General features: G+C 33.1%; 1 protein-coding gene and 1 long non-coding RNA gene across 2 annotated transcripts; both read left to right on the top strand.

Moving 5' to 3' along the window:
* Window positions 1–3,410: 3,410 nt before the first annotated feature.
* On the top strand, window positions 3,411–10,102 carry LOC127727804 (uncharacterized). Its single transcript, XM_052234920.1, has 9 exons — window positions 3,411–3,880; window positions 4,563–4,725; window positions 5,227–5,397; window positions 5,742–5,918; window positions 6,388–6,501; window positions 6,845–7,251; window positions 7,556–7,810; window positions 8,260–8,358; window positions 8,731–10,102. The coding sequence occupies exons 1-9, from the start codon at window positions 3,509–3,511 to the stop codon at window positions 9,820–9,822; spliced, it is 2,850 nt and encodes a 949-aa protein (XP_052090880.1). The 5' UTR covers window positions 3,411–3,508; the 3' UTR covers window positions 9,823–10,102.
* A 1,100-nt stretch (window positions 10,103–11,202) lies between these two features.
* LOC127728835 (uncharacterized) lies at window positions 11,203–13,218 on the top strand. The gene is made up of 2 exons (XR_007994393.1): window positions 11,203–11,308; window positions 12,762–13,218. It is a non-coding gene; the product is annotated as an uncharacterized LOC127728835 (long non-coding RNA).
* The last annotated feature ends 1,173 nt before the right edge of the window (window positions 13,219–14,391 follow it).

Consider the following 14,391-nt stretch of genomic DNA (forward strand, 5'->3'; position numbering starts at 1 on the left):
TCCAAAGTTATGAGGAGGACAGATTAAAAATGACACTCCGTCAATTTTACGGACACCATCACGAATTGGTTGATTCATACGATGTGTCTTTGTCCAAACTTACTAAGGACATTTTTACCACGTGTTAGATTGTGGTTTGACATTACGTCGTCTGATCTTTTAATTACCGAACGTGACTTATTCCCGATTGTGACTGTTTTGCTGAGTGTGAATTCGTATTGCTATAAGACGTGTCACGGTACTTTTCTATCCAAAATTCATGTATTTAGTTTTGATGTTATATTTGTTATTCTCATCGGATTTTGTCAAATGTCTTATCGTTTGTAGTTGTAAATCTTATTTTTTTCTGTTGTACTCGTGTGTTATGGTAAAGATAATTAATCACCCAGTTCATTTATTAGATTTTAGTTTGGGTCAACTAAATTTATACGATATATTTGGTTTACAGTTTGATTTAGAAGAAACACCGACATAGCTAAATAATACAATTTATTATCTAATGACTACCACAATTTTATATTAATTAGTATTGTAATTTTCATTGTTATAAATAAATGTTAGATGAGTATTACAAACCTAATCTTGAATTCTATCCTAATTCTATCCTATTTGGGGGAAATTTTTAGAAATTCAAATGTGACGTCACTTTGTGCGTTGTTCTCTTTGCCTAACTCGGCTGTAAATTTTTATGTGCTGGTTTATGTTGTTTTATGTATCCGTTTTTATTCTGTAGTTAGTCACCACTTCGGTGTTATCATGTATATCTATTATATAGTCATTTTTATAATTTTTATAATTTACTGTTTGCAAATTATTCTAAATACTAAGGATTTTCTTATCCCAGACATATAACCTTAGCCGTATTTGGCACAATTTTTGGAGCTTTTGGTCCTCAATGCTCTTCAACTTTATACTTGTTTTGGCTTTCGAACTTTTTTGATCTGAGCAACACTAGTTAGTCTTGTGTGGCCGAAACGCGCGTCTTGCGCATTAAATTTTAAACCTGGTACATTTTGTAAGCTATTATTCGTATGTTTCTCTGTCCTATATGTTCTCCCATTTATTTGTATTGTAGTCCTGTCATGTAATGTTGTCATTTGTATGTTATATTTAACATTTCCATAAAAGCGGGAGGTTTGGCTAGCCACAAAACCAGGTTCAACCCACCATTTGTTTTCTTAAAATGTCCTGTACCAAGTCAGGAAAATGGCCATTGTTATATTATAGTTCGTTTCTGTGTGTGTTACATTTTAATGTTGTGTTTCTGTTGTGTCGTAGTTCTCCTCTTATATTTGATGTGTTTCCCTCAGTTTTAGTTTGTAACCCTGATTTGTTTTTTTCTCAATCGATTTATGAATTTCGAACAGCGGTATACTACTGTTGCCTTTATTTAATGGACTTCCCCTGTTTGAATTTACCTCGGAGTGTGGTATTTTTGTTTATACTATTTCACAATAATTCAAGATGGTCTTTTAGTCACAGCTAGATTATATGTGCAGACGTTCTGTATCATTTTGATAACTTTTCAGTTTTCCCTTTTTTTGTCTTTGTACTATTAAGTTCAATTTGATCGTATAACTCGTGACGTGGTTCTGTATTTGTTCATTCGGCTTTCAGGTTTTTGGCTTTGGGCGTTCCTGATGTAGGTGGGTCAGGATGTGCGGTTCTAAGGCATGAGGTTTGTTAAGAGTTGTTTTCATTTTGGATACCCTTGTATTTATATTTTTGTTTTCATTTGTACTTCATCGGGAAATTGATGTGAAACCATGTTTTACTATACTGTGTGATCTTGTCAGGTTTTATGGACTTTCCCTATTTGAATTTACCTTGGAGTTCAGTTTTTTGTTAATAATTTTTTGTTTAATCAAGCCGTGCATAATTATAATACAAAAGCTAGAAAAAATCAAGTCCATACCTCTAGCGCTAAAACGATTACATGATAATAACTAACCCGAATAATTCAGTCGTTATATTCCGCTGATCTACGATGGCTACATTAACGCCTGAACGCCTTCGTCGATAAAGTCCGTCAACCGGAAATTTTACTTCGCAATGAATTGTGGGAGTTACAAATAATTTGGCGGTAAATTAAGGAGGAGCTATCGATGTTTGTATTCATATGTAAATATGTGAAATGGATCATTGTAATCGGATTTGTTTTCATTGTACGCATGTGTTTGACCTTAACAACTTAAAGAATGAAAAGAGGCGAAATTTGAAAAACGAAATAAAAGAAGTTAATGCTGTTAAAATACTGTCAGAGTGTTATGTAATAGATGAAGAACAAATTCGCTATGTTGTTGACTTGAGAGTTGATGATGTTTTCATTTGTAACCAATGTGTTATTACTTTAAAGGCCGTATTTACGTGTGAAACTAAGTTGAAGAACTTATTGAACAATATTAAGAAAAGTGCTTCACCACAATTCATCGAATTCGCTAATAACTTACAAACTGTTGTTGACCAAGATAAAGATGAATATCCTGCCATCCACACCATTACAGAAAAATGCCCATCAACGACAGAAAAATGCCCAACCACGACAAAGAAGAGGGCATTACATGCACTCACACCGTCTAAATCAGGGTGCACCCCCAGGGGAAAGAGAAACAGATGTTCGACACCAAGTAAGGGGTCCAGAAGACGACAGTTGAAATTCCAAACACCAAAACCACCACAGGCACAGACTCCAAAGTCATCACAGACTCCACAATCTTGCAGAAAGCTAACAGAAACTTCCAAGCTACAATCGCCTGGTCCAAAAGTGAAGGTAACTAGAGACACAAAACTTTACTTAAATGTTCTATATTAAAAATGATGATGTAGACAGTCATGAATAGTTCTATAAAAATAAATGTACATGTATATGGATATACTCACTGTATGAAAATTGTACACGTATATACATGTACCCTTCATTTTTTATATATATACTGCTCATTTAAATACAAACTCATTAATATTTTATTATAGTATACACTTGCATTAATACTATGTGTATTTATATTTTAAAGATTATGTAAAGTACAATGAAAGTATATCTTTTCTTTTGAATTCTTATTTTGGTACATGTACATGTATAATAACAAAATGTACATTCAAAATCATCTATAACATATATGTACATGTAACTTCCAAACAATAGTTATTGTATATATTTCATGATCTGGATATGGGTGACCCCTTCCTTTATCTTTATAATTTTTAGACCATTTAATCTCTTCTTATCTCATATATTTTGTCCATTATTTTATTATTCTGTAAACCACACCCAGATCCTCATACATGTACACAAACCCTTGGTTTTATAAAAATGCAAATTTTTCAAATGTTAAAAGATACATGTACAATGATGTATATAGAGACTTAATCCATTTTATATACATGTACTTATGAAATTCTTATCTAGAGGTCTTTTTTGTTTTTGCAGGTTCAAATAGGTTTTAGGAGTAGTCGGCGAAACTCACTTTTGCAAGGCCCTGGTAAACTTGCTTGCAGAGCCATTGTGATGAAACAGTACAAAACAGCATTAAATCACCTGCTTCAAATAGATGAGGTAAAGAAGGATTTGGCAACTACTGTGAAAAAGGCACTTGACGATGAAGCACAAAAATTATGTAGATTGAAAAGTTCAGTATTCAAAGTTTCCAACATTTCAAAGTTCACATGGAGGTCAGCAATAAGCCAGTTAGAGAGTACATGCCCAATAACAATGGACATTTTAAGTGCTATTATTGGAAATAGTAAAAAGGACAAATTAGTGAAGACCCCAAGAATGGTGACCAGTATGGGTGTACTACTTTTCAGTAGAAACAGGCAGATGAACACCTTACAAGCAATTAATAGTGTCATGATGTACAGAGGACATGTGAGAACAAGGGTAAGTAAAATACATTTAGTATACATGTACATGACATGTGTATATACATTTATTATATCAGAGGTAACCTTAAAATCTTGTTGTTAACTACTAAGGTTCATGTACATGTATTGTGTTTAAGGTATTTAGCATTCACTCACAGGAGTAACTGCATGCACAAGTTAAGAGTAAATTAAAGTAGGTGATAATGCACATCCCTTTAAAAAAAAGTGAAGATAGATAAATTTGTGTTCCATACACTGTATGCATTAAAAGCATGTCATAGCCCTAGGTTATATATATATATATATGCTGTAATCAAATATCATGTTGTCAATGTAACTATGAAGATAGATAAATTTGTGTTCCATACACTATACATATACATTAGTATGCATTACAAGCATGTCATAGCCCTAGGTTATATATATATGCTGCAATCAAATATCATGTTGTCAATGTAACTATGTCTACATAGTAGAAGGGGAGGGTGGATTCAAACCATATCCATATATGTATGCTTAAGTCCCTATTCAAAAGCATTTATTTAATATTGTTTGGAAAAAACCTGGACCCCCCACCAAATTGATCATGCTATACCAAGTTTTAACAACATGTACTCAGTATGCTGAAACATTTTATAGAATTGTAAAATTTAACTCAGATATACAAATTAATACAACATATTATGTCTGATTTTTAGGTTTACAGTACATTTAACAGAGCAGGGATTTGCAACTCCTACAAGGCAACATTAGGCTTAGTAGATCAAATATGTGAAAACTTTGATATGCCTGTCAAGAAGTGGTCAAAAGAGATATCTAACCAATATCAGCTTAACACAGTCACAGAAGATAGTAGTTTAGGTATATTGAGTAACATGTGATTGATTTAGGAATTTGATAACTTAAATAATAGCTATCATGGTTAAATATTTGCATTTCAGTGAAATATTTAAATTAGGTGTTTCCAATACATGTATGCTTTTCAGAAGAAAAAAAAATTGTGTGACATCAAATCCAAATAATGATTAGTTAATACATGGACAAGGGAGGATGATTCTATGGTTTAATTTTTTTTATTAGTTTATAATTCATGTAATTATCATCAAAATTTAAGAAACAAATGATGTAATTACATATCATGCCATTTGCAAATATTTGTTTGATTTCAATTTCTTTTATTTCTTTATTTTGTTTTATAGCATACACTGTACAAAATGTATATAAATATGTACATGATGTACACGATCATATGTATAGTTTAGTATATCAGTATATGTACTATTTAATATCATCAGAATCTGAAACTTGAGGATCTTTTACTTTAAAATTCCAGAACATGTGAACATGCCTTTTCTTTTGTAGGAGACCATTGCTATTCTACTATAGACAACACTAGTACTGTGACCTCTGGTGACCATTGCTACTCAGTTGCACTTCTTGTCACAGATACCCCTCTCAAAGGCAAAGAGTCAAATGGTGATTTACCCTCCATTGATGCTAACGAAGTGACAATCCCAACTATAGAATGCTTTGGTATGTTGATGCAACAATTTATATGCATACATGTACATGTAGTTTACAAGATAAAATGCACTGTCTACAATATATATATATACAATGCTATTAAATATTATAACTTTGAGACATGGTTCAATGTCTTATTTCAGGTTAATCATCAAATCATATTGTAAATTTTTGGCTTATATTTTGAATTTATATATTTGTTTTTCTCGCACCAAAATTATTGAGCCATTATTCTAGACATTGCTAGATGGAGAACCAAAATTGAAAATTCCAAAAAATAATCATAACAGTATTATATATAATTATAATGAAATATGTGTCCAATGTATTTCATGTATTATTCTTTTTTTTAGATGATTATTATTACGCTACTCCAATTACCAAGGTCTCTGATGGGGAATTAAGTTCTGTGCATCCTGTTAATAGCCCACTTTTTGTTGGTGAGATCGAACTCTCAGATACTCCACTAAAAGACAACAGATATTTGAATGTCCATTGTGATGTGTCAGTTTCTACTACAGAACCCTTTGGTATGTTGTATATAATACTTTGTAACTATTGTGGAGGGAAATTTTCAAACACAAGTAAAAAAGTTTCAACACATTTGAATAAACCACGAATCACAAGCTTGTGCAATCTGCTGAGTAAAATCAACACTCCGTTGTTGGACCTGCTAGTATAATGCGTTTTGTTAAAATATAACCCGAATAATTCAGTTGTTTTATTCGAGTAAGTTAAAATATACCTTTTTAGCTCATATTTTTGGTCTTTCGGAAAATGTTGTTGGTGCTGTATTTAGACCCCTCCATGTATAGCAAGAAATATGTTTTTGCATGCACACGTATAAATATTGTGTTTTTTTATTCAACTCAATCATAGGTTTGAACATTGTTTTCAATTTAGACTTGCATATATATATATATATTATGAAAAAAATAGGGAATGTTTTTAAATCTTTAAAGATTATAGTTCTACATGTGTACTTTATTTTCAATGCAGATGATACCTTTGATGTTTGGGTACCAAATGTTACAGAATTCGAAGAACAAACAACTTCTCCAGATCTTTCACCAAGAACTCCTGTTGTAAAATGCGGGACTGATGCAGCTATAGGTATGTTTTTTATTTCTTTTTATATTAAATTTCAAGTAATAATACAATCAGGAAAAGGACAAAACTGGGAATTGTTAGATTAGATGAATTACCTAAGACCAAATAAATATTTTTTTAGGATCAGTCACCTTGTGTTATGTTGATTTCAGAAGTTGACCTTTGTTACCCAGATATTGCTTCATAAGAAGTTCACATGTTAGAATGCTTATGTTTATGAATTAATAAACATGTATATAAACTGTATATATATCATGTATATTGTCTAAAAAGGAGACTATTTTATTTAAACATAATTGTAAAACCTTTGTATTGCATACCATTATATTTATTGATTAAATTTCAGTCATGAGCCAAGATGAATCACCATTTACTACAACTCTAAAGGAAGCTAACAGAGATGGTGGATCCTTTCAAGTTGTGATGGACAATTTAAATTTACATCAAAAGACCAGACATAAAACACTTGATAACAAGAACAAAATACACAACTTAGTTCATTCTATTGCTGTCCATTCTCGTGTGTCAGGATTGGATTTGGATTCAACCCATCCACAGGCTGATATATTATCCATCCCAAATGATGCATTCATCCCTGGAGACCAAGAGTACTTTGACCTGCATCAGGACTTCAAGACATTGATGAAGAGAACTCTTATTGAAAATGTACCATGCTTGGAAAACTTAAAGTATTTAGTGGAATACCATATCCAGCATCAATATTCAAAGCAGTCAGAAAAAAAGAGCAATGTTGTAAGTGATACAATATTTTTAAAAGATAATTTAACATACCTTTTAATATACATGTATAAACAACAATGATCTAATAGTCACAATGTACGTGTATATATATATGATCAATTTTATGAGAAAACAAAGTAAAAAATTATGCTGTTATTTTATAAAATAATTGATCATTTGATACATGATACTGTAGGCAAAACTAAAATTTATAAATACGTGTATATATTTATGCTTTGGTTCAAGCATTTATTACCTATGTTCTATAACGAAACAATATTTGTATGTTAATAACAAACTTCTTTTTTTTTTTAAGATTCCTTTAGGCATTTTAGAGAAAGACGAGAACATCATGGAACAGATGATTGAGATAATGGAACACCTGCAACAGTATGTGCCAACAACAGAGAACGGTAAAATGATACCATTACTTCTTGGAGGAGATGCATTGAGTGTAGAAAGGGGTGATGGAGCACAGAGAGCCAGACAAGATGCAAGGACACCAGAGCAGAGGCTTGATGGATACGTTTGGAAAAGTGAGGACTGGCATGGCCACATAATATCATTACAGGTAAGAGCATACTTCTTTTCTTCAGATTGAAAATGTAGTCATAGTATTGAAATCTTTTACCAAGTACTTAGTATTGAAATCTTTTACTAAGTTTTAATTTTTTTTTTTATTTTTTTTAAATTTTGTATGTCATTTTTTTTTAACATTAAATTTGATTAACAAGCAGAAATTAACTTTCTGTTAAATATGAGGGGCTTGATGGGTTATTTTCGTTCTTCGTGATCGGCGCATTTTCGCTATCGTGATCCATTTTTCTACAGATTAAACTCTTTTTATATTTTAGTGATCTGTGATCAGGTAAATTTCTTTTCTGTGAATCGTGATTGACAAAAAAATCAACTCGTGAATCGTGATGAGACCCCCCCATCAGGCCCCTCAAATATGTGTTTATGAAATAATGCCATTCTTTACATACTTATTATAGCTTTGTGTAATTCTCATTATTACAGGAATCATTTAATATGCTGTTCAAAGGCTCATCATCTGGTGAAAGAGGAACACTGTTCCAGTTAAGGAATATGCTTGATAGACGTGGAGTAAAATCAGAGGTAATTTGATGAGTATTCAAAATATGCAAATTAAAGAAATATCGCCAGACACAATAGCCCAATAACATAGGAATGTAATAGTTTAAAGAGGACACTGTAAAACTCCCATATTACAACACTTGAATTGACACGTAGATATTACAGGGATAATTCTTGACTGACTGTTCTGACAGTCAATTATGTTATGATAAAAAGGAGATGTCGGTGTACATGAATGAGATAGCAATCAAACAACAAAAATCTCTAACATTCCGGATGGCATTAATCTCATTTTTACAATTCTTATTATAACTTAGTGTCATTATAATAGAAAAATATTATTATCACAATACTTTTTCTTTTAGTAAATCTTTTTTTTCTTTACCCAAACAGGTGACAAAAGCAGTGAATGATTGCAGAGAGTTTATGAGATTGACCACTCAAGGTTTTATACTCCTAGCTGCATTACAAGTCCTTGGAGTAGACAACTTGAATGAATTCGATAACCATGTAAATAATCTTGCAACAGATGAACAAAAAGCAGAATTAATGGAACATATTGTTCAGACTATTGTTGATCGTTTCATTAAGACAGAACGGTTTACTCTAGATTGTGATGACATAACAGAAGACAACAATGAAACCAATAGAGTGCCATGCGGTTATCCTGGTTGTCCAAAATCTTACCTGTTGGATGGACTGTGTCGGCGCAACCATCGACAAACTTGTCAATATAAAGATTTAAATATATTACAGCCACATGAACCAGTCGCAAATGAACCAAAGAAGAAGACAAAGGAAAAATCTGCAGATTCCAAAACTGACTTTAAGTTTAATTACACATGTTGTGTGCTTCGGGATGGTTTGATGGACTGGTGTAGGGAAGACTCAGCCAAAGAGAATGATGGTGATCGCCTTTTTCGAATGTGGAAATTTGATATGCTTAGGTTTTCAAATTCAAACCATACAAAATACCGCCTACTGGCCTTTAAACTTCAAGCACAGATTATGGCTACATTACCTCCAAGGCTTGCCTTTGAACTGAAACATAATCGGTCAATTAATATCCATGGCGGAAAAGGTGGGAACGTACCAGGTGACCTGGCCTTAGAATTCTTCAACATGAGAGCCAAGGATGCTTTGCATGCGCTGCATGGAAATCTAACATCAACGTCCATAAAACGTGTTGGTAGAAGCCTTCAAGGATGCAACGACATCATGGATGCATATGTAAATGGTCTAGGAGAGTATTTTGGAAAGCCTTCAAATTCAAAACCATCTTTGAAAAAGGACATAAACATGATTGTAACACAACTTCAACCAGAGAAACTATTCAATGAAATTCCAGGACGTTATCACAAATCCTTTCAATATATTCCATTCGATCCACTTTCTGACCTGAAAGGGAAGACTTTTAACAAATGGCTAACAGAAAAGAAGGAAACATACGCCAAGATACAGAGACGGAAATCATATTATGTATGAAAAAAAGGTGCTAAACTGTGATAAATTGTTAATGGTGGCTTTAAAAAATGTTGTATAAATACATGTGTATACTTGATTAAGTTACTCCATTTTAATCATACATTTCATGTTCAATATCAGAAAGCTTTCTATTATGTTGTGTTTTTTTATTTATAACTTGTGCTTTTTGTTGTTTTAATGAGTTGAAGGCAGCCCATTAGTAGCATGTATAAAGTTTTTTTTATTCATTGTTATTTTGACCTCTAGATACTGATTCTTGGTTGTGTCTCTTAAAAGTATAAAAATATCATGGTCAGCTGTACATAACACGTTCTCATCTAAAATTAGAAATTCTCATTAACGGTCATTTGGCATAATTCGTACTCAAATAGGTCGAATTATCGCTCATAAGACAAACTTGTGCAAAAACGAGAAAAATAAAAGAAAAACACGTTTTTCTTTTTATCAAGCACTTGAAAATCGTGAATCTGACATATTGAACACCTGGTGTATGCTGAACTGAATTGTAATAAATTAACTTGCATTTCTCAGGCCTGTATGCCAGCATACGAACCTGGTGTATGCTAAAGTCTACATTTGATTTATACATTGTATTTCTCAGGTCTGTATGCCTGCATACGAACCAGCGACTCTTTTCACAAAAAATCTTACGATTAAAATTGATCGTAAGTTATACTGAAATGTGTATGACTTACGAGTATTTTTACTCTTAAGATTTTTTGTGAAAAGAGCTGCTGGTGTATGCAGAACGGCAAATATTGAATCAAATGTTGTATTTCGCAGGTCTGTATGCTAGCATACGAACCTGGGTGTTTCCAAAAAATCCTTTACTTCAGTAGTTGTGTTTTAACGCTGATTTCGATTTTTTTTTTTTTTTTAAACTAAAAGCCTACCACTGACCTCTATATTTTCTCCCGATAGGTAAACAGAAAAGCGTTAATTTGCAAGGCAAACCAGTAAAGCGTTTACTGTTGTAAATCTAAAAATGAAAACCGATTCTCAAGTTCCACGACTATGATCACTTTATTGACATGACAGTTATCTGTTTTTTGCAAATTAAAATTACGGAAAAATGAGGCGATCATAATTTGTATAAGGTTCCAAGTTGTTGACAAAATTTCAAATGACGTCAGGGACCTTCTGACGTAAGGCGGAGGGAATTATAGACGGATAGCACTTGACTTACGCGAGTTACTTTTTACCAGTACACTTAATTAAAATAATAGCAATTGAATACAAAACAAAATGTTTTTTTTTATACTTTGTATTGGTAAATGATAAAAAGTCAAAGAACAAATGGACTATTTATCTGCGTTGAATGACCTAATAACACCTTATGTCACGCACTCCTATATGACGTCATTTACAAATGTAAACAAAGGAGTTCCCGTCACGGAGAAGAAAATGGACAATTCATTGAAAAATACGCTCTATTATCTAAATTTTAATATACCAGAAGCAAAACAGAATGTCAGATACATTTACGGTAAGTAAACCTAGCTGTTTTGTACATTTTCCACGAATTTCATAGAACACCCTCTTTTTTTAAGAAGTGACTGACTGATTTAATCCGGCTTGAAAACTATAATACAAGATTATTGATTACGCTAAGTTTGTTTTCTCAGGAGGTTTGTTCACTTCAATCAATTTCATGCTAGACATCATGTGGCGAAATTTACTGCTGTTTAACTATCGAGCTACCCCCCCCCCCCCCTCCCCCCCCAAAAAAAAATAGCCTTGCAAGACGTCATAAGTATTTGGACTACCACCCCCCTCTTGAAAGTATTTAGAGAAAAAATGAATGGGAAATACGATTATGTGTACATCCATAGTGATGTCTCCTTGCATTAGTTACAATTTTAAGGATTTTAAGGGGTGCTTTGTGGGAAAAATTTAGTTGATTTATTGAGGGAAACAATACTGGAGCGGTCCATTTCTAAGGAAGTCCGTGCCCTCCCCAGCCCATCCCCCTTATGAAACTTCTGGATCTGCCACTGAGTTAAAGTCTCCCGGATTTAAAAAAAAATTGAAATTCAGCCCCTATCCAGATTTTCAAAATGCATGGCCAATGCCCTTCAGTTAACCCATTCAGGTCTTATTCTAACAACTTTTAGGGAAACAAAAGTCCAAGGTAAAAAGGGGGGGGGGTGGGGTGAGCGCTCACATGTTAAAACCGGCCACACTAGTCTTTATGTGCCTGTCCCAAGTCAGGAGCCTGTAGTTGAAGTTGTCACTGGTTCATGTATGTCGTATTTCTTTTTCGTAAATTGTTTTGCTATAAATTATTGTTTCTTATTTTTCATGTTGGGTCCTTTTATCATCTGACTATACAGTATTGGTTTTTCTCATTGTTGAAGTTCGTACAGTTGCCTATACTTGCTTACATCCACTTCATTTGGACTTTGGTGGATAGTTGTCTCATTTGCAATCATCCCACATCTCCTTATTTTTACAAGGAGGTTGTATGATGTGTCCTTGTTTTGGAAAACTGTATACATTTGTCACATGATCACTGCAGCATTCTGTGATGTGTGTATGTAAGAAGCTGTTACTGTAACAGGGTAATATGAAAAGCTATCAACAAAATCGAAAGACAGACAGAAAATTTTAAAATTTAGTGAGCAATAAAAAACAAAAAAAGAAGTAATTCAAACAAATTAAACATACATTTATTGCGAAAGGATCAGAACAGCACATTTCAAGAGTGTTCAAATTGGAAAAATGAATGTTAATAAGGAAATGACATATTTCATTGATCTTCAATCAGATGCATGGCGACAAAAATACTTTCAAGGGAACGACTTCAATTCAACCACTAAGAACCCTTAGTTCATATAAATTCTAAAATCAGTAATTGTGATAATGTTAAAGTTGTGAAGTGTATAATATTCACACATATATATATGTATATAATATGTAGTTTCCATTTCTCGTTTCAGCATTTTTCAAACAGTGGCTATACCTTTCATGTAACTATTTATGTGTTGCTTATGAATTGAATTGTAACACTTCTTAGTGACTGGATAGGTTAAACCAATGCCTTCCTAGAAAACTACGACATCAATGAACAACACCTGACCTTTTGCTGTTCCTGCTAATAAAGTAAAAATGGCTTCACTAGAAAAGGACGACACCTAGAACATGTAGAAAGAGCATCAATTCTTTGGCTTTCCTGATTGAAGGATTTATTTTTACAACTCCAGTGTATAATATGCCATTATAAACAATTTTTACCATAGTATAATGCTATAAATTCACTAATTTTCATATCTATTAGCTAATCCAGTTAGATATCGACTTATGATATGCAGTGAAGACAGATCATTGCAAATTGTTTACATTACCGATAATTAAAATACATGTATGCATGTTTGGCATACATCTTTGTAAAGCAAATTGTATACAGACATCCCCCTAAAAGCATTTAAAAAAAACCAAGAACTTTGGCATACACCATGTTGACAGGCAGAGATGCAAACACAATGACTTAAACACTCTGCTGTATCACTGTCTATTTAGTATGCATATTGCCAACTATATCAGATCTTAAGACAGTTTCATTTTCTCTCCATCAATTTCTAACCAAGAGTTCCAAATGGTGAAGTTGAAATCATCCCTTCGTAAATTATACGGACGCCATTACGAGTTGGTTGACCGTTATGGAATAACCGTTTCACAGATGATATCGGATATGTTTCTTACGTCGTAACTACAATCCCCTTCCCTTTTCATGAATGTGACTTACCGAATTAGACTATTTACCGGGTTTGTAATAACATGAGCAACACGACGGGTGCCACATGTGGAGCAGGATCTGCTTACCCCTCCGGAGCACCTGAGATCACCCCCAGTTTTTGGTGGGGTTCGTGTTGCTCAGACTTTAGTTTTCTATGTTGTTTCTTGTGTACTATTAATATTTGTCTGTCTTTTTCTTGCCATGGTGTTGTAAGTTTATTTTCGATTTATGAGTTTGACTGTTCCTCTGGTATCTTTCGCCCCTCTTGACACAATGCTTGAAGTTACTTACTTAGAGCATGATGAAAAATAAGTTTTACAATTTAAAATATGAATACATGTACAACATACAGCTGGTTAGAATGCAAACCATTCAGCTTGCTAAATATCCAATAAGTGCCACAAAATATGCAGAAATTTTAGACTGGAGGCAAACCCTACACAAATACACTAGCTCAATGAACACCAGCTTGGTTTGACAATACTAAAATGTATGTAAAACTATAATTTAATAGAACATAGGTGGGTATACAGGCAATCAAATCTTGTATATATCCAAGTAAAAAAAAATAAGTGTTCACCGTACACCAGTGTTGTATGCAAGAATACCGTGAACTGAAAATGTCAAACAAATATGCAAACTTTTATGTTCCAATGTGTATAGGACTATAGGTCGGTATGCCGACAATCAAACCTATGAATTCCATTTTTTTACAAGAGTTTATTGAAAAGCGGGTTGATATACAGGAATAAACCCCTGAGTGTTGCAGTTAAGAATTGAGAGCTTTCTTTCAAATTCAAACGAAGTTGAAGGCTATACATAAGTAATTCCTT

The sequence above is a fragment of the Mytilus californianus genome, unplaced genomic scaffold (assembly GCF_021869535.1).
Source record: "Mytilus californianus isolate M0D057914Y unplaced genomic scaffold, xbMytCali1.0.p SCAF_2, whole genome shotgun sequence".
In the NCBI taxonomy this organism is placed as follows: domain Eukaryota; kingdom Metazoa; phylum Mollusca; class Bivalvia; order Mytilida; family Mytilidae; genus Mytilus; species Mytilus californianus.

Excerpts from the sequence above, each read along its gene's own strand:
- LOC127727804 (XM_052234920.1), top strand. The coding sequence starts at position 3,509 with ATGAAACAGTACAAAACAGCATTAAATCACCTGCTTCAAATAGATGAG. Across the intron at positions 4,726-5,226 it reads CACAGAAGATAGTAGTTTAG|GAGACCATTGCTATTCTACT; the intron begins GTATATTGAGTA and ends TTTCTTTTGTAG. Across the intron at positions 5,398-5,741 it reads CCCAACTATAGAATGCTTTG|ATGATTATTATTACGCTACT; the intron begins GTATGTTGATGC and ends TCTTTTTTTTAG.